This window comes from Ovis aries, chromosome 8 (assembly GCF_016772045.2).
Source record: "Ovis aries strain OAR_USU_Benz2616 breed Rambouillet chromosome 8, ARS-UI_Ramb_v3.0, whole genome shotgun sequence".
NCBI classification, from domain to species: Eukaryota; Metazoa; Chordata; class Mammalia; order Artiodactyla; family Bovidae; genus Ovis; species Ovis aries.
In genome coordinates, this window is record NC_056061.1 from 32,231,655 (window position 1) to 32,253,175 (window position 21,521).

The following is a 21,521-nucleotide window of genomic DNA, read 5'->3' on the forward strand; positions in this document are numbered from 1 at the left end:
GAGTAGAAAATACCAGCATTAGGTTAAATGAGGCTCTCCAGGAGGTGAAGAGATAACCGTCTTCAGCTGTGGTTGTTTTGAACAAATACCTTTTGTTCAGCTCCCCACGGGGACCACGTGAGAGCCAAGAGCAGGTGCACTGGATACGCGTGGATGGAGAGACGTTCCTCTATACCCCAGAGAGTAAGGGTGGAAGGGGAGGTCTCAAACACTAAGGAGACGGGTATTCCTAATGCAATTTGATTATTCAAGAATGCTAGGACCCTGGGCAGCTCACGTCTCCCAGGGGAGCCCCAGTTTTATCTGTAAAAGGTGGTGCAACCAGATGAGAGAGATGCCAGTTCTGGTAGTTTAATTCCCAGTGTGTGGGCTTCTTAAGGGCTACCATGATGTCTTCTTGCTCCAAGTGTGCCTTGTGGTCCAAGCGACTCATGACTCTTTGTTTTATTTTCGCTTGAGGATGATTTGAGGGGTTAGGCAAAATCTCACCTGCTGTCTTTCTATCCAGAGTTCCCCCATCCTTGGACTGCCCTTCACAAATGCTGTATCGTCTGTGTGAAGTTGAATAGTATTATCACGATAATGACTCGCATCATTGCAGTCTGTGTTTCTGGTGTATCATTTAAAGTTTTCTCGAAAGTTGTCTTCAAAACAGTCAGCTTGCTGACAAATCCCTTCCAGACCTTTCCAGAATGGTGTAGACTGTGGTTTTCCTTTGGAGGGAACAGAACTGTAGAATTTTAGAGCAGGTAGGTAAATTTCACCAGGATCACCTGGAGGCCCCTATTAAAAACCAGCTTGGGCACAGGTGTGGCGTTCTGCCTGCCCTAAAAGTCTTGCAAGTTCCGGCCTCTTATTGGAACCTTTTGATGCTGCCCCGGGTTCTGCCCCAAGACCTCAAAGCCCTTGATGACCAGTATGTGAAGGACGCCTGGAGAAGGAAATGGCAACCCATTCCAGTATACTTGTCTGGAGAATGCCAGAGGTGGAGAAGCCTGGCAGGCTACAGTCCATGGGGTCACAAAGTTGGACACGACCAAGTGACTAAACACACACACACACACACAATGGGGCTTTCCCAGTGGCTCAGTGGCTCAGTGGCTCAGTGCAATGCAGGAGCCTCAAGAGACTCTGGTTGGATCCCTGGGTCTGGAAGTTCCCTTGGACGAGGGAATGGCAACCCATTCTAGTATTCTTGCCTGGAAAATACCACGGACAGAGGAGTCTGGTGGTCTATGGTCCATGGGGTCACAAAGAGTCAGACATGACTGAAACAACTTAGCACACACGTGAAGGACAAATTTAGGAAACATAGGACCATTGGTTATAAGGAGGCCAAGGGATTCTTGCAGGAGTGCTATAAGAACAAGCTAATGAAAGCAGACGAAATGCAACTGTAACAGTTGTTTGGAATCTCCCTACCAGAAGAAAAACTTACTGCTGTTTGTGGTGAACAGATTGGCAAATTGCAGGAGCTGATGCAAGAAGCCACTAAACCCAGTGGGCAGTTTAGTACTAGTGAGTCTAGGAAACCAACATTTTAGTCTATACAATAAAGTTTAACAAAGGGGAGGGGGTAACAACTCATCGGATCCCATCCTAGAATTTGATTCGATATAGCTGGGGTAGAGACCAAATGCGGCAGTTCTGAGTTCCCAGATACTGTTGATGCTGCTATTAAGGGACCATTCTTTGAAGTCTCCTTAACTAGTCCAGCCCCCTTATTAGCAGATGAGAAGGGTGTGGCTGAGAAAACCGAACCCAAGAAAAACTAGAACCCAAGTATCCTTGTCCGTAGTCCGATGGCTTTCAGTTAAAAAAGCAACTTTTTCTTTTCCTCTAGATCAATAGTTCCCAAACTTTTAATGAGTCAATTAGGGAATCAGTTAAAATTTGGCTCCAGTAACTCAATACACCTAGAAGAGTGAGTCTTAACCTTGGCTGTACATTGGAGTCAGAGATTCTGAAGTAATTTATCTGAGCATCAGGATTCTTAAAAGCTCCCCAAGTAACTCAAAGTGAAAGAAAGTGAAGTGGCTCAGTCGTGTCTGGTTCTTTGCGGCACGGTGGACTGTAGCCTACCAGGCTCCTCCCTCCATGGGATTCTCCAGGCAAGAAGAATACTGGAGTGGGTTGCCACTTCCTTCTCCAGGGGATCTTCCTGACCCAGGGATCGAACCCTGGTCTCCAGCATTGCAGGCAGACGCTTTAACCTCTGAGCCACCAGGGAAGCCCAAGTAACTCAAAGGGGAAATTAAATTTGAAAAGTTTTGGTCTGGAGGAAGTCAGAAAGCTTCACTAATCCAGACATCCCAGGTGATTTGGCTGTAGCTGCAGGCTGGTCTGTACTTCGCAGGCAAAGGTTTTCCTGATCTTACTTCCTGCTTTAGGAAACAAAAAAAAAAAAACACAAGTGTTAGTGTGAGGTTTGAGGAGTGAACACCAGAGGCATAGGTGGGTCTATTTTCCTACGATAACAATATTTACTTTTGGGACATTCAGTCTCTTTATTAAGACATAATCAATCTAGGACAGTATATTAATTTCAAGTGTAAAACCTAATGGTTTGATATTTGTATATATTGTGAAATGATCATCAAAATATGTCTGATTAACATCCATCACCACACACAGTTACAAATCATTTTTCTTGTGATGAGAACTTTTAAGATCGACTCCCTTAGCAACTTTCAAATGGGTAAAACACTGTTTTACTAGAGTCACTGTGTTGTACGTCACATCCCCAGGACTCATTTGTAGCTGGAAGTTTGTGCCTTTTGACCACTGTTGGTGTGTGATTTTCATCCTTCCAACTCCCTTGCTCTCTTTGGCTCCCTGTGGCTTCCTATGTATCAGAGTTAGAAAGAAGCTTTCTACCTGGTTTTGGTGTTTGGGAGGAAGAAAGTTAATTAGAAGCAGAATCCTGACGTGTCTCTTCTAGCTCCAAGTCTGTTTGTGTGACCTGAGCAGTTAATGTCATCTCCCTAAGTACAATTGTACACTTCTTTGTAATACAGAAATAGTTATATCTGCCATCTTTACCTTAGAAGGGCTTTGTGAGAACCAGATTTCAAAGCCCATGCAAACTATGAAACACTATAAAAGTGAAAGCTATTCTTAAATTAACCAGCGACACACAAATGGGAGCTTAAAGTGAAAGAAATATCTCTTCACTAAACTATGTCTGGGAATTCTGTTGGAACGTGTGTCTAATTTGTCCTTGCTCTTAGACTCTTAACATTCAAACCCCAAATCCAGAAGACCTGGGTATGATAATGTGAGCACTTTAACAAAATATGGTTTCTTCTCAGATATTGGGAGCATAGACAGACTTAGTAAGATGTCTAAAGTGAAAAAAACACTGCCAAAGATTTAGGTAATAAAATACCAAACAAAAAATTTAAAAGTCTTTTATTTCTTATAGCTTGAAAGGTAGATGAGAATTTCTGGGGTAATAATGCAACATGAGTATTTAATTCTCTAGGGTTGTTTACCCTTTTGAAGTTTCTTATTATAAGAAAACTTAGAAATAGATAAAGTACTTTGTAACAAGTTAGCATTATCAGTATCCCTTCAGCATCATGAACTCCACCATGACAGTCTCTCTCTTGTTCATAAGAGCCTATAAAGCCATTACTTATAAGTACATATTTTTCTAGGCAGTAATTTTCCTAGATGCGTTCATCAATCATGATCAGAAATTCAAATATGTAGTAGCTGAGGTGATGCAAAGTGAGTGAAGAGTGCCCTCTGGTGGTGTCATGCATAATTGAACTGTATCAAGGTTGTTTTAGTCGCTAAATCCTCTCCGACTTTACGACCCCGCGGACTGTAGCACGCCAGGCTTCTCCTGTCAGTGGGATTTCTCAGGCAAGTATACTGGAGTGGGTTGCCTTTTTTTGCTCCAGTGGATCTTCCTGACCCAAGGATTATGCTTGGTCTTTAATTGAAGAATTACTATACTACTGTTCTTCAGTTTCTTAAAAATCAGACTTTCATCTTTTTTTCTTTGACTAGTTTTATTTATTTTGGCTGTGCCGGATCTTTGTTGCTGCGCTGACTTTTCTCTAGTTGCAGGGAGCGGGAGCTACTGTTTGAGATGCACGGGCTTCTCATTGCGGTGGCTTCTCTTGTTACAGACCATGGGCTCCAGGGCGGGGGGCGGAGGATTCAATAGTTGTAGCATATGGGCTCAACAATTGGGGCTCGAGGGCTCTAGAGCACAGGCTCAGTGGTTGTGGTTCACAGGCTTAGTTGCTCTGTAGCATGTGGGAGCTTCCCAGACCAGGGATTGAACCGGTGTCTCCTGCACTGGCAGGCAGATTCTTTAGCACTGAACCACCAGGAAGCCCCCAAATCGGAATTTCATCTTAATCAGAGAGAATTTTTACATCTCCAAAGGCCCATTGTACAATGGACTGTATTAGAACACACCTTTTAATTGTTGTGTTATTTAGGTTCTCTTTTACCGAAGTCCTAAAGAAAATTCTAATTGAGACAGTGTTCCATTAAGAAATAATTTTTAATTAAAAAGCACTGTAGGTTGTTAATATGGCACCTCCAAATGGAATCTGTTTAAAAATCTGACCTGGGTCCAGAGTTTGAACATTTAGACATTGTCCTAGGGTTTTTACAGGACTTGTTGAATCTTTTCTGACAGGCTTGGGGGTAAAATCTGGGATGATCCATGTGATCTAGGCAAAGACAGAATATTGGCCCAAATGACATTCTAGTGTCTCTTCCAACCGTTTTGTTCTACGTTAAACTTTCCTTGGCAATCTGATACATTTCCGTCGTTGCTGTGCAGTATTAACAAGCAGAAGGAAAATACACACCTAAGGAAACAGAATGAGCTCCGCCGCATCTCCAGAATGGTCCTGCCACGGCTGCTCACACTTCGGCCCCTCCTCTGTATTTTTTCCAATTTTTTACCATGAGAAAGTTTATTGTGGTTGGAATGAGATTTTAGTATTACTGTTTTAAATGGATTGCCCTGAATGAGTGACAGAAGCAAGTTTAACACAGGACCGGCAAACTAATATCTGGACTAGCTAATGAAAGTTATTTGTTCAGAATTAATTTCATGAAGAAATGAAAGAATGTGAAGAGCTCATGTGAAGATAACAGTTGTGGCTTGAATATGTGAAATGATGAGTTAAATGAAAGAAGTGATTATAAATAGGACTTGAAATATCTGCCATAGATACTTGAGGCCACATTCCTAGAGGAAAATGTGGAAAATAGAAAGCATCACATGTCAATAATACACATATCTGAACTAACTCAATCAAATATGGTTTGTGTCTTAAATTTGAAATTGTCTTTCACTATACCTTGATTTTGCAATATTGCTGCTGCTATAATAGTTAGGTGTGAGTCCAGTTTTCCAGACAAAAGAACAGAATGAACCATGTCATTGGGGTGTAAGCAAAACACCCAAGGTTAAAAAGAATTTTTACAAACTGGAGCGGGCAGCTCTAGATGCTACGGGGCTCAGAAATTAACTAACAATTGAGGCTTTGACCTTGAAAAAAATAATTCACATCTTCAAGAAACTTCATTAGTTTTAGAAACAAAGTACACACACCTGTCCTAAAGTCAGGAAGCTTTTAAAGTGGAAATACTATGCTAAGAAACATGCCTGATATGCAGCCTCAGAGACATTTATCATTTTTTAGGGTACCTAAGATACTTCAGAAAGTGTGTATGTGTGTGTGTGTGTGTGAGAGAGAGGATTAGACAGAGTAACATATGATGAAGAGATACCCCACGCCAAGGTAAGAGAAACCCAAGTAAGATGGTAAGTGTTGCAAGAGGGCATCAGAGGGCAGACACACTGAAACCATACTCACGGAAAAACTAGTCAATCTAATCACACTAGGACCACAGCCTTGTCTAACTCAATGAAACTAAGCCACACCCCACGGGGCAACCCAAGACGGGCAGGTCATGGTGGAGAGGTCTGACAGAATGTGGTCCACTGGAGAAGAGAATGGCAAACCACTTCAGTATTCTTGCCTTGAGAACCCCATGAACAGTATGAAAAGGCAAAATGATAGGATACTGAAAGAGGAACTCCCTGGGTCAGTAGGTGCCCAATATGCTACTGGAGATCAGTGGAGAAATAACTCCAGAAAGAATGAAGGGATGGAGCCAAAGCAAAAACAATACCCAGCTGTGGATGTGACTGGTGATAGAAGCAAGGTCCGATGCTGTAAAGAGCAATATTGCATAGGAACCTGGAATGTCAGGTCCATGAATCAAGGCAAATTGGAAGTGGTCAAATAGGAGAAGGCAAGAGTGAACATCGACTTTCTAGAAATCAGAGAACTAAAATGGACTGGAATGGGTGAATTTAATTCAGATGACCATTATATCTACTACTGAGGGCAGGAATCCGTCAGAAGAAATGGAGTAGCCATCATGGTCAACAAAAGAGTCTGAAATGCAGTACTTGGATGCAGTCTCAAAAACGACAGAATGATCTCTGTTTGTTTCCAAGGTAAACCATTCAATTTCACAGTTATCCAAGTCTATCCCCAACCAGTAATGCTGAAGAAGCTGAAGTTGAACGCTTTTATGAAGACCTAAAAGACCTTTTAGAACTAACACCCAAAAAAGATATCCTTTTCATTATAGGGGACTGGAATGCAAAAGTAGGAAGTCAAGAAACACCTGAAGTAACAGGCAAATTTGGCCTTGGAATGCAGAATGAAGCAGGGCAAAGACTAATGGAGTTTTGCCAAGAAAGTGCACTGGTCATAGCAAACACCCTCTTCCAACAACACAAGAGAAGACTCTACACATGGACATTACCAGATGGTCAACACCAAAATCAGATTGATTATATTCTTTGCAGCCAAAGATGGAGAAACTCTATACAGTCAACAACAACAAGACCAGGAGCTGACTGTGGCTCAGATCATGAACTCCTTATTACCAAATTCAGACTTAAATTGAAGAAAGTAGGGGAAACCGCTAGACCATTCAGGTATGAGCTAAATCAAATCCCTTATGATTATACAGTGGAAGTGAGAAATAGATTTAAGGGCCTAGATCTGATAGATAGAGTGCCTGATCAACTATGGAATGAGGTTCATTACATTGCACTGGAGACAGGGATCAAGACCATCCCCATGGAAAAGAAATGCATAAAAGCAAAATGGCTGTCTGGGGAGGCCTTACAAATAGCTGTGAAAAAAAGAGAGGAGAAAAGCAAAGGAGAAAAGGAAAGATATAAGCATCTGAATGCAGGGTTCCATAGAATAGCAAGAAGAGATAAGAAAGTCTTCTTCAGCGATCAGTGCAAAGAAATAGAGGAAAACAACAGAAAAGGAAAGACTAGAGATCTCTTCAAGAAAATTAGAGATACCAAGGGAATAGTTCATGCAAAGATGGGCTCGATAAAGGACAGAAATGATATGGACCTAACAGAAGCAGAAGATATTACGAAGAGGTAGCAAGAATACACAGAAGAACTGTACAAAAGAGATCTTCACGACCAAGATAATCACGATGGTGTGATCACTCATCTAGAGCCAGACATCCTGGAATGTGAAGTCAAGTGGGCCTTAGAAAGCATCACTACGAACAAAGCTAGTGGAGGTGATAGAATTCCAGCTGAGCTATTTCAAATCCTGAAAGATGATGCTGTGAAAGTGTTGCACTCAATATGCCAGCAAATTTGGACAACTCAGCAGTGGCCACAGAACTGGAAAAGGTCAGTTTTCATTCCAATCCTAAAGAAAGGCAATGCCAAAGAATGCTCAAACTACCTCACAATTTCACTCATCTCACATGCTAGTAAAGTAATGCTCAAAATTCTCCAAGCCAGGCTTCAGCAATACATGAACCGTTAACTTCCAGATGTTCAAGCTGGTTTTAGGAAAGGCAGAGGAACCAGAGATCAAATTGCCAACATCCGCTGGATCATGGAAAAAGCAAGAGTTCCAGAAAAACATCTATTTCTGCTTTATTGACTATGCCAAAGCCTTTGACTGTGTGGATCACAATAAACTGTGGAAAATTCTGAAAGACATGGGAATACCAGACCACCTGACCTGCCTCTTGAGAAATCTGTATGCAGGTCAGGAAGCAACAGTTAGAACTGGACATGGAACAACAGACTGGTTCCAAATAGGAAAAAGAGTATGCCAAGGCTGTATATTGTCACCCTGCTTATTTAACTTATATGCAGAGTACATCATGAGAAACACTGGACTGGAAGAAACACAAGCTGGAATCAAGATTGCCAGGAGAAATATCAATAACCTCAGATATGCAGATGACACCACCCTTATGGCAGAAAGTGAAGAGGAGCTAAATAGCCTCTTGATGAAAGTGAAAGAAGAGAGTGAAAAAGTTGGCTTAAAGTTCAACATTCAGAAAATGAAGATCATGGCATCCGGTCCCATCACTTCATGGGAAATAGATGGGGAAACAGTAGAAACAGTGTCAGACTTTATTTTTGAGGGGCTCCAAAATCACTGCAGATGGTGACTGCAGCCATGAAATTAAAAGACGCTTACTCCTTGGAAGAAAAGTTATGACCAACCTAGATAGTATATTCAAAAGCAGAGACATTACTTAGCCGACTAAGGTCTGTCTAGTCAAGGCTATGGTTTTTCCTGTGGTCATGTATGGATGTGAGAGTTGGACTGTGAAGAAGGCTGAGTGCCGAAGAATTGATGCTTTTGAACTGTGGTGTTGGAGAAGACTCTTGGAGTGTTGAGAGTCCCTTAGACTGCAAGGAGATCCAACCAGTCCATTCTAAAGATCAGTCCTGGGTGTTCTTTGGAAGGAATGATGCTAAAGCTGAAACTCCAGTACTTTGGCCACCTTATGTGAAGAGTTGACTCATTGGAAAAGACCCTGTTGCTGGGAGGATTTGAGGGCAGGAGGAGAAGGGGACGACAGAGGATGTGATGGCTGGATGGCATCACTGACTCGATGGACGTGAGTCTGAGTGAACTCCAGGAGTTGCTGATGGACAGGGAGGCCTGGCGTGCTGCGATTCATGGGGTCGCAAAGAGTCGGACACGACTGAAAGACTGAACTGAACTGAACATATGATGATTTCTATACTGAAGATGGCTGAAATTACATTTGGATAACAGTAAAGGCTTTTCCTTTAAATTTCAATTGTTTCTAGAAAGCAAAACAAAGAATTCATAGAAGGAGTTTTTGAGGGGAAAGAAATCAATTTCATGAAAATAATAAGAAAACTGGAGCAGGATTTAGCCACAAAATTGCAGACTGGCAAATAAGCATTTTTTTTTTTAATTTAGTAGCCTGGCAAGTAAAAGATTCATGTAAAGCCTCTTACAAAAAGCTTATTCAAGAGACGGCTCAAATGCAGTGCTCTGTGTACATAGAAGGATAGCCTAGGATTCTGGGGCTCCCTCCTATCCTGAATCCTGTACTTTGTAAGGTTGTTGTTCAGTTGCTCAGTCCTATCTGACTCTTTTGTGACCCCATGGACTGCAGCATGCCAGGCTTTCCTATCCTTTGCCATCACCTAGAGTTTGCTCAGACTCATGTCCACTGGAAGGAATGATGCTAAAGCTGAAACTCCAGTACTTTGGCCACCTCATGCGAAGAGTTGACTCATTGGAAAAGACTCTGATGCTGGGAGGGATCGGGGACAGGAGGAGAAGGGGACGACAGAGGATGAGATGGCTGGATGGCATCACTGACTCGATGGACGTGAATCTGAGTGAACTCCGAGAGTTGGTGATGGACAGGGAGGCCTGGCGTGGTGCGATTGATTCATGGGGTCGCAAAGAGTCAGACATCACTGAGCGACTGAACTGAACTGATGTCCACTGAGTTGGTGATGCCATCCAACCATCTCATCTTCTTATCATCCCCTTCTCCTCCTGCCTTCAATCTTTCCAACCATCAGAGTTTTTTCCAATGAGTCAGCTTTTCACATCAGGTGGCCAAAGTATTGGATCTTTGATTTTAGCATCAGCCCTTCTGATGAATATTCTGGACTGATTTCCTTTCGGATTGACTGGTTTGATCTCCTTACAGTCTAAGAGACTCCCAGGAGTCTTCTGCAGCACCACAGTTCAAAGGCATCAATTCTTCTTCGGCGCATGACCCTTATTTCTAGGGTGCGCTCTCCTGGGATCCAGACAGAAAGCTCAGGTGTTTACCAAGGCCCATCTCACTCTCTGAGACTTCAGATTCTCTCTCCAGCAAAGATGGCTGAGGATACATCCAGTAATTCCCTCAGCCTCCCAGCCAGTGGCTGCACTGGGACAGGGCAAGGACGCTGCCTTGGCCAAGGAACCTGCCTGAAAGTGAGCACTCCTGAAGTTTCACACCCGACACTTCTCTGGCCTCATCCTAGCTGTGACGCTGCCCTCAATTGCTATTTTCTGCTGGATCTGCAGATTGTCGATGACTTGGAAGGAATCTGTATGAAGATTTTGGGGGCTCCCTTTTTCACGAGCCCTCCTCTCCGGGATTTATCCTTCTTTTTTCTGTTGCTCCGGTAGCCCTGCCTTTGTTTCCTCAGCTCAGTGAGACTGCCACCTCTGGTGTGGTCTAGCCACTCTGTCACCTCCAAGACCTAGGAAGTGACCACAGGGGAAAAGCCTGGGGCAAACGTGCTCACCTCTCATGGTTTTCCTTTTGCAAACTTGGACACCCCTTACATTCCTGGTTGCGTCAGTAGCCCTCCCCTGCATTCAAAATGTTGCTTTTTAAAATGCTTTGCTTGGGACTTCCCCAGTGTTTCAGCGGCTAAGACTCTGCCCTCCCAATGCAGGGATCCGGGGTTTGATCTCTGGTCAGGGAACTAGATCCCACATCCCACAACTAACACTCAGCGCACCCAAATAAATACTTAAAAAAAATACTTCATTCCACCAAATTCATTTCTTTACTGGTTGATTAAACATGCACTGCTTCGATTGGATTTCGACTTTTTGTTTATGCTATTTCTTTTGTCCCAGATTCTCTTTTCTCAGCCTCCCAAACCAAGCCCATCTTCCTGCCCACTGAATCTCACCTCCTCAAACCACACCTGAACTTATCAAAAATGTTGATTTTGAACAATTTTTACTGATATGACAAACAATATGTTAAAAGTTTCAAACCATATATAATCTAATTTTATATTAAAATACCTGTATGTAATTTATTGAAAAAAGACAATGTTAATGGTTATTTATAGGTGATAAGATTATGTGTTTAAAAGGTTGTCCATATTGGAAATTAATAAAATTTAAATTTAGAAAAAAATGAAGGTGATGGGATTATATACAATTTTCTTTCAAAGTTCTCCATATTTTCTGCAGTAAAGTACAACACTACTTTTTAACAAAAAGCTACTATTTTAAATATCAATGAAAGTAAACATGTTGAAAGGTTTACTTAATAAGCTTCTCATGAGCACTCATGATCGAGCCCTTCACATCACTCACTGTTGCACGGGGTAAATGTACTGCACACTGCTGAACTGTACACTTAAAAATGGTGAAGATGATAAATGATGTTATGTTTTTCGCTTTTTACCATAATTAAAAGGTAAAAAGAGTTCAGTAGACCACAGGGGGGAAAAAGTGAATCATCCACGTATATAGACTGGAAATGAAAATCTGTGTGATGGTGAGGCTGGTCAATTTATAGAACCCAGCAGTTTTATAAAGTTGGTTGCAGAGTATATCAAACCTACATTCACAGCTTAGATATTTGCTACTGGTGTCGCATGTCCTTGACTGTGCTTTTCAAATACTTAACATCCTTGGGAAAAAATTGCAGGAAAATTCTAAAATGGTTTCTCCAAAAGGGTGTGAACACTTTTGCTCCAGGCTACTTTTCCTGACCCCAGGAAGTATGTCTTGATTACCAAGCTAGCACAGTCCATGCTGGTTGACACAGGATGATTCCTAATGAGGACAGGACCCACCTTTTCTCCTTCATTCAGGTGGAATTTATTCACCATCTGTACTATCACAGCTAAGTTTTATATTTAAAATAACTGCGACTTGAGGATATGTTAAAACTATTTAATTGATACTCATTTTGGTGTAAATACTAAGTAGCCTTTTTACCTATTCATTAAATTTAGCCATCACACTAATCATGAAAACTCTCCAACACTCATCATAAATGCCAACGTTATATGTTTTATTTTTAATCAAGTAATTTCTTTAAACCTCAAAATATCCATAATTGACAGAATAAGACACTAGGCATGAGATGATAATATAAAATCCACGGTCTGCAGAAAGGCAAACAGTACGTGTAGTCCATTGAGATGACTGTACACAAGTGAAACGCCATTCCGACCATCTATTCCTTTTTTGTCCTTTAAAAACATACAGTTCAAGTGTTTTTTATTTTCACTTGTAAACAACATGAGCCAAAATGGACAATGAGGTCATCTAAAGACTACACAGGATAATTGTAAAACACTAGATAAAACACCATATTAAAGTCATATAGAAATCAGTGTTCACTTTGGTCTCTATTGTGGTTAAAATTGTTAATACCAAAAAAGCAATACATACTAATTAAAGCCAGCTGGTGGTGGGTGCCAGTGGTTGGTAGCTGTAAGTAATTCAAGAGGTAGTCAACACCATCATTTTCAAGCTGGTTAACTCTCACACATGTGAAGCCACAGATATATTCAATGTTGCAATAGTTTCTCACTGTACAGTACTTGACCATAACTTTGCAGCTTTACTCCAGACAATTTAACAATGATTCAGAGGTCAACCTCTCACTCTAACTGAACTATGACACAGATCACACAACCACCACATCTGAAAGAGGCTGTTGACAGCGATGTAAGACAGAATTTGATGCTTGTAACAAGTCGTTCTTCCATAAAACAAATAAATCTCATTAAGACATCTAGAAAATTAAAAGTCCGTGCAGCTGCACGTGTACACACTTTCCCAAATTTTATAACCAAGGGGGAAATACACATATATATCTTATGATAAACATTTCTTAGAGAAAACAGATAAATTAATTTAAATTATCTTTAAGACTTAATGAGATTTTCCATGTCCTGTATAACTCATCTTACAGTGAAAGTTACAAAGTCTATTAACACTTATGGGCTCCTATTCACAAACTACATACAACTAGCAGTAACTTGGGGCCACATTGGTGCAAAATAAAACTGGGCCAAAAAAAATATATATCGGCAATAGAAACACCTTTATTTGTAGATGGACCAATGCTAGTAACATGATGTTTCTCGATCTTTCCCCATACATTGCACGCCAAATTTCCAAGTTATAAGCAGGTAAAAATCTTTCTAAATCTTTCAACTGTAAAAATACATCCAAAGTCTTCTAGTAAAGACGAAAAATGCAAGTATAAAAATGTTTCTACTATAATCCGCCACGTAGCAATGAATAGCTCACAGGGCTAGGAGACCGGTCGTGCATCTTTTCCTAGGAATTACATTTGTGTTGACGTGGGTGGGGAGAGGTCAAAGGGGAACTATTTCACAGACCTCCTGCCCAACCCGTTAGCAACTCCAGTAAACTGATGCTTCACACAGATCCTACCCCTCAGTAGCTAGAAAGGGCATTGCACGTCCACTGTATGTTCACTCCTTGGCAGCCAGTGCTGTTAATTATGTGCCTGGACAACAATGCTGCAATCACTTGGCCTCAGCGCAGCACAGACACAAACGAAGGAGATTGGCATCTTTGATACTTTTGCCCCGCACATACTACACTCATACAAGCAACCTCACTTCCTGACTTCTTCCCACTACCGACCTCTGGGCAAAGCAGCTATTCTGAAGATTGACTTGTGTGCTCTGTTTTGCTTCAGTAGAAGAGTCTATGTCTTTAAATACACGGTCACTTGAAGGAAATGCTCCGAGACTTCGTTAACTAGATGAGATGCTTCATTATTCACAAGTGTTTGTCAGAAACATGCAGTTATGAATTGCTATCTATATTCTAGATAAAAAGATTCTGTACCAGAGAATTATCAGCCACTGTAAGGCTGGAGCAGCATAAAGGTGTGCTATGCATCAACTATGAGGTAGCCTTTTGCTGTAAACAGAATATTTCACCCATGTAAATGGACACTGTGCTTATGTCAGTGATATTCACATCTGAAAGGAGTGGAGGAAGTCTCCTTGAGTAATTTTCACATGAAATTAAAAAAGGAGAGCTGATAATTGATATTTGGACATTTTGATCTATGTCAAACTCAGAGGTAGTTATTACTAACATCAGTACATAATACTTACATAAAGGTATAAGTTATTTGGTTTGTTTTGAGTAAGCAGGACTGTAGACTATTCTGTAAAGAAATAACAATTATTATACGGTATGTTCCCTGAGTGAAGTTCTTTGTCCTGAGTATGTTTATGTAATAGTGATAATATTCTTATATAAAAAATAAACCCCAACTTTTCATCAAAGATAGGTTTGGTATGTGCTTAGTTCAGTCTGGTGAGATGCTGAAAAGTGATTTCAAATTGCACCCATAAGGTCCACAGTTATAAAATGTTTCTTTTTTTAAATCGTGATCTCAGCTCTGAACTTTTTATATGTAAACAGGGAATGTCCAATTCTCAAGTCCATAATTTCCTATTTCTAACAAGGTCAAGGAACTTTGGTTTGAATTTTCAAAGTGACTTATTACATTTTGCATTTTTACTGTTAACCTGCTTATTATACCTGCTAAAAATTAAGCAATGCCACTTTGATTTGTCTACATAATTTAAATAAGCTTACACTCCTCACATAAGGCAAGGAAGTACTTCTCTATAGCTATTTATCACATTCAATATCGTCAAAGGTAAGCTTTGCATCACAGCATACTGAGATTTCAGTACATCCCATGGAGACTCTCACAAACACTGTCAACTCAAGCTGAGTTGGAAGGGCTGGTGGCCCAGCCCCAGGCTCGCTTGCTCTCCTTCCACGTGGCTTGCTTGCTGAAACGGGGGCAAAACCGTACAACAAGTCTCCCTCGGCAGGACAAGTTGGGAGGGAGCAGAAACTGTTCAGCAGAACGTGTCTCATTTGAATCATGCTATTTTCTGTTTCTGATTATCTGAGCTTACACCAACAGGCTCATACAAGACTCTACTTACTGCCAATGTTAAGCGTTACTACTAATTGGTACCTTCTTGGAGATGTTCCCAAAATTCATCCATAAGATCTAGAACCAGGATGACAGCAAAATGAGTGTTTTTCATGACTGGAAGCTGAAGGGATCAATACTGTGGTTGGCCCCTAGCCACTGACACTTCTGTCTCTGTCTCCATCACTGAATGCTCATCCCGAATCTCCCGTATTCGTCCCTTCAGTAGCAGTCATGAAGGAATTCTCTGTAAGATCAACTGTATTGTATAAAAAACACTCCGCTCTCTGGTAGGAGAGGTTTGGGAACCTTTCTCCCCAGGCTCGTCACTCTAGTCGCCTGCCACCAAACATGATGCTTTTTCGTATTATTCAAGGTCATACATCATGGGCAATTGTGAGCATCCACTCAATATTCATTCTCAACCCTGGCATTCTACTGTGCTGTTTTTCGTGTTTGTTTTAGAAACAAGTTAGGTAACTCTCCAGGGGGAATGAAAACAGCCACCAAAAACATACACCCAATGACTGGAGTTTTCCTCCAAGGTCTTCAGTAGTAAACAAGGAGGCCCCTGCTCGAAGTGATGGTTAGAAGGATTGACTTAGTCAAGGGGAGCTGCTGTCGCCACAGTCCCTCAAAAACCTCACAACAGTTAAGAGATTACAATGAGCTGGTATCAAAATACCATTGAAAACAATCACTTCACTACATTTATACATTGCCCTCCCCCTTCATTTCTCTGAATAGGCATCTAATTTACAATCAAAACATTGGAATTGAAAACACTGAAATATCGGCACAGAGATTACACATTCATTGTCTTTTCTGGTTTGTATCCCAGATTCAAAAAAGCTTAAACGGCAGTCGGAGGCATATGGAGTTAAGGTACTGCCTTGAAAAGGGGTTGGGTGGGGGGATACACTGTACAGATACCAAGAAAAAGAGGCAATCCCAAATTCGGGACGACTGATGTTTTAAAAACCTTTAGTACCATATGACTGGCAGCTCTGAGATCTGAAGTATATCCTTTGGTTCACATAAAAGGTAACAGTCTTTTTTTTTTCTCTAATGTAATATAAAGGGAATGGTATTTCAAGAAAAACTCCAAGGGTTATTTTCAAAACCATCTAAAAATGCTTCACTGAGGGTTTTCAATTCTTGCGGGATGTCCAATTCTGTGAGGGAGGGTGTGTGCTTCTATCTCCATACACACATATATAAAGACAAGCCCTCTTTATATATATATGTCTACATTCTAAAGAAAATCCTCCTACACACACACAGACTCAGGCTCGCTCCCTCTCACACGTGTACATACAGATAACAGCATCTCATTCTCTGAGTCACATAACACATGACACCCTGCTCCAAGGTAATTTGCTTAGAGTGATTTGTCTGTTTAAAAACATTCACAGTTCCTCAACAGTAGTTAAAAATCCCAGGTCAGCTGCTATATGTGAAATACTGTTCCCCTGAATTTGCATGAGGTAGACTTCCCAATCGGGGAGAGAAAATGATACGTTAAGGAAAGGTTATGTCTTTTTCCTTTTTTGAACGGAAGGCCCCTTTTTGCTTTGTTCTTCCGGTGCTGCAGATGACTTGGTGGAGGAAGCTTCTTGAGGGGCCCTGCCTGGCCACTCCGAGAGCTCGGACCTCGCCTCCTGAAATGACGGACAGCCGTGCCCTCCCCCCACCTCCCGAGGGAACGTCGACGTGCACGGCTGGGGCTCCGCTTCCTGTCTTCCCTGAGAACTGGCTGGCGGCTGCACCGCAGTTTTGTGGGGGCAGTTCGCCACCATGTGCGTGATGCTCTGACAGCAATGGCACTTCTTTGGCTGAGGAGGTAGACTGCATTCCTTAGCATGATGATCAAGGCCACCACAGTTGTAGCATCTGCAGCAAGAACATTGAAAAACATCTTAAGTAGGACCAGGTATATCATAAAATATCTCAGAAATCAAAATATGCTAAAATATAAAGACTGTCAAAGAGATCAGCTGATTTCAGTATGCCTTCACACACACACACACACACACACACACACACACACACACCCGTGTTGTACTAAACACAAAAATCAATAAAAAACCAGAATCTGAAAGCATGAAAGACTAATCACTTCCACAGATAAATGACTCCTTGAAATATGAGTCAGGTTATTCTAAAGGAAGTTTAGTCCATTAGAGGGCAGCCACGTTCAACAAAAAACAACCAGCTAGCTTGAAAAAGTTTTAAAACCCAGCAGTTGACTTAAAATGCAACACCAATTCAATCAGCAAATGGAAAAATTATAGAGAAAATTAAATTTTATGAGTTTAACATTTCTTTGGGTGTTAATTATTTTGGCTATGGAAATTAGTTGAACTGGAGGAATTTTTTTCCTTTTGCACAAATGAGTGCATCGAAATTTGATAAATAAAAAGTCAGACATCTATGGTGAATATCTGGGAAATTACCAAGTAATATTAGAGCAAAATAGAAAGTATCTGATTCAGAAGAATGCTATAAAAGAAAGCTTCTAGATAGATACCTATGTCAGATTAATAAAGGTTGATGCTAGTTCAGGAACAGGAAAAACTTTCTTTCTGTAAGAAATTAAGTTTTCCTTCAGGGTAAATTCTAAATTGAGATAAATATAAATCCATCTTTAATTAATAAATGAATGCACACTGGGGGCACAGCTTGTACTATGTTTGAAATTTTGACTAAGACTCTAAAAGTTATTTGGAAGACATATTTCAATCAGATTTTCTTGTAAAGTTTTATATTAAAAACAATAAAACATCATGAGAAAATATATTTTTTTTTATTTGTGAAGGTTTTTAACCTACTTAGTTACATAATACAAAATTTGTCTACAAATGAAATGTTTTAAGGGTTTTTCTATTCTAAATTTATTTTCCAAATACATTTATGATTCCATTAATTCTCATCATGAAATACACACAATAGGTCATTTTACAAAATCAAAGCAAAACAGGTGGTAACTCTGGGAATCAGCTTAAGATCATGACAAAAAAGTTAGTTATAATTAACTAGCCAGCTAGTGTGTGTGAGACTAGAAAGTCAGTAACTTATATTACCAAGTATTTCCAAAACAAGCTACTATTAACCTACTGGGAAGTATATGTAGGATTGTTGTTATTGTAACTGTTCAGTCGTTAAGTCATGTCTGACTCTTTAGGACCCCATGGACTATGTATATATAGCTCATCAGGCTCCTCTCTCTATGCCATTTCCCAGGCAAGAATACTGGAGCTGGTATGCCATTTCCTTCCCCAGCGGATCTTCTCAACCCAAGGACTGAACACATCTCATGCATTGGCAGGCAGATTCTTTAGCACTGAGCCACCTGGGACACCTGTTAATTAACTAGATGGGAGGAATTCTTTCAAAACACACATATATATCAAATAATCACAATGTACACTTTAAAAATCTTACAGTTTTACTTGTTGACTACATTTCACTAAACTGAGGTGGAGATGGGGCTTAGAATGTTTCCCTTAGAGGACTTTATGCCACCTTAACACTTTTTCTCTGCTCTTAGTTTATATAACTTTGCTACTTAATTCACTGGGATAGAAACTCATTTGAGACAAAGGTCAGGAAACTTCTACTCGTTTTTAGTTCTACTGTTCACTAACTCTCCATCTCACTTGCAAGACGGTGCTAGGACTTGACACCTCTTGATTCTCTTCCAACTTTATCTATGATCTTGGTGTCTCTCTACTTTCATAATGCACAACTCAGTCTGATTTTAAGACTTTCTTCAAGAAATATCTGCCAGTCCTGTAGTGGGCAATGGAGGTAGAAAGGACCCCAATTCATCTAGAGTTGGAATTAGGAAGGTGGATGGTGGGAAGCGAAAAAAGGATGAGGGAGACTAGTTTGCTCATAAAAGTTATTGAAATGAGCTAGTCCAAGCTGGGGAGACTCCTGAGACCAGAAGCATCAATAGTCTCGATCTTCTCTAATTTCATTACCATATCCATTATATAATCTCAATTCCAAGAATCTCTGGAATTGAGATTATAACATAATTATCAATTATTAATAATGAAATTATACAGTAATTATCACTCAATTGCCCCACGCAATCCTAGCACATCCAAAGCTGTTGGCAGAGAAAATCTGTTTAACATTATTCTATTCTACTACTACTAAGTCACTTCAGTCGTGTCCGACTCTGTGCAACCCCACAGACGGCAGCCCGCCAGGCTCCCCCGTCCCTGGGATTCTCCAGGCAAGAACACTGGAGTGGGGTGCCATTTCCTTCTGAATAATATATTGATTACACAATTAAACAATTTTCTGATAATTGGCAAATAACCATATTGAATTTAAGGCTTTCATAGAAAAAAATAAGAAAATTGAAAAATGATGTGATCATATAGAGGGATGATAAAATAATGAAATAAATAATGGCTATTTCATCATCCTTGTTATTGCACTGCCCAAACTACTGTCCTATCTTTCCAAAAGGTATAAAAGACATCAGGAGATAGGACTTTTGTTGTCTTTTTTTCTAACTCTTTATTGAACACAGTTAAGAATTCAAAAATTTTTGTTTTCTGAATAATAGCAAAGAGAAAAAAACTGATATTTTTCAACTGTTAGATGGAAAAAAAATACAAATACAAAAAGATAGTAATACTCCAGACTCTGATGATGATGATGAAATTAATCACATAAGCTAAATCTCAGATTATGAGTCTTCACATACTCTATCTTAGAAATATATTTTATCAGACTCAAGAATGGATGAGTGAATAATACATGTCTATGGACAAAAAGGAAATTTATTAGTTAGTTAATTCTTCAGGGAGGATGTTATCAAGCAATATTTTTTGATGATACATGTTTGCTAAAAGGACATGCAACAGTACTTTTTCACCTTTTATCAAGTTAGTGCTAGGGAATTTACTTGACAAGGTTCATAAGTGGAAAAATGCTGAGGCACTTACTGAAAGGAGATAAGTAGCACAGAAATGAAAAATCTCACTGAACTGATCATTCTCATCATATTTAGGAATATATATTTTATCTTCTAAAATAAGTTATAGACTGAGTTTGTTTGTTTTTAATGTAGAAAAAACTAACATAATGAACACCCTACTTCTCCATTTATCAATACTACCTTGTAAATTTTAGAATAACGGAATCACAAGATGGGCTTTTATTTTTCAGTAATTAACAAATACTTATGTCAGGAAACAACAGTATCATATCTTCAAAAGTTAAAGGGAAAAAAATCACTTTTTAGGATTATTTATTATTATACTTTAATATAAAAAAATTAATGAAATGTTACAAAGCAGATTCAATATTGTTTTGGTGGTAATTTCTCGGAGATAATGCAAAATTAAACAATAAAAATTACTCACTAATGCTTCAAATTCAGGGTCCCCAAATATAGTCTAAAATGGCATCTTTGAGAAGTATAAGCCCATTACTTATAATAATGCTTTTCCACATACTTCTCTTCTAGTGCAAAGTGAATGCTTAAATTTGCCCATCTATAAAATACCTCCTTTTGAATTAAACTCACTTCCTTGAGGATAACACCGACTTAGGAGCTCATTTCTGAAGAGAGAGAAAATAGGTTAAAGGCTGAGTAATAGAGCTGCTCTCCCACGGACACATCAATTTCATCAGTCACTGTGGAATGCACACTGTTATCCAATTCAGGGAGCCACTTGCCCGCTCATTTACCAAGGGCCTCATGTCAGGATTTCATTTTTCCTCAAATGGGGTCTTCCATTATATTCCACATGTGCATTTACCACTACATTTATTTGGGTTCTGAAAGTTACTTTTAAGGACACTGCATCATTTTGGTTTCCTTGCATTTTGATCTGCATAGTTAATTCACTCCCTTAGCTTTTCAGATTTGTTCTATGATTACGCCAGACTGCCTTCCATGATGAAAAGACTTGCATTCAGTATATATGTGCTTAGCTTTAAAGGGGAGGAGTGGTATGTATTCTCCTCTTCTATTTAATCATTCAATGCCAATCACTCTTCCTAAGAGTACAGATCACACCCCATTAGGAAACCGCTTCCTTCCCTAGGGACTGACACCAAAATGGAACAGCTCACAAATAATATCACACCACATTCTCTATACAAAGCTCTGCATGGTACCAGTCTCTTTTGTTCACTCTCTCAACCCCTCCAAATCAGTTTAATTTGAATAAATTTTATGTTATGATGCAAGCATTAAAACAAGTCCCAAAAGTGATTTTAAAAAATGAGGAGTGACACTACATAAACAGAAATCCAGTTTTGTCTAAAAATGTAACGGAAAAAGAACAAAACAAAACAATGTAGGTGCTTCTAAATATTTGAAAGTCTTAATAAGAAGATATATAGAAACTTATATTCTGAGAGCTAAGAGGGAGGCATTAAGGATAATGATACAGGCACCTCCCTAGCGATCC

At 39.9% G+C, this 21,521-nt stretch overlaps 1 protein-coding gene across 9 annotated transcripts in view; it reads right to left on the reverse strand.

The window, feature by feature from the left end:
- Positions 1–12,120: 12,120 nt before the first annotated feature.
- LIN28B (lin-28 homolog B) overlaps positions 12,121–21,521 on the reverse strand; it is a 136,033-nt gene continuing 126,632 nt past the window's right edge. For 8 of the 9 annotated variants that reach the window (XM_042253146.2, XM_042253144.2, XM_060419171.1 and 5 more), the window contains one exon: positions 12,121–16,971. In XM_042253146.2, coding sequence (XP_042109080.1) covers positions 16,611–16,971 — 361 coding nt within the window. In that variant the 3' untranslated portion in view covers positions 12,121–16,610. 9 annotated transcript variants of the gene reach the window in all.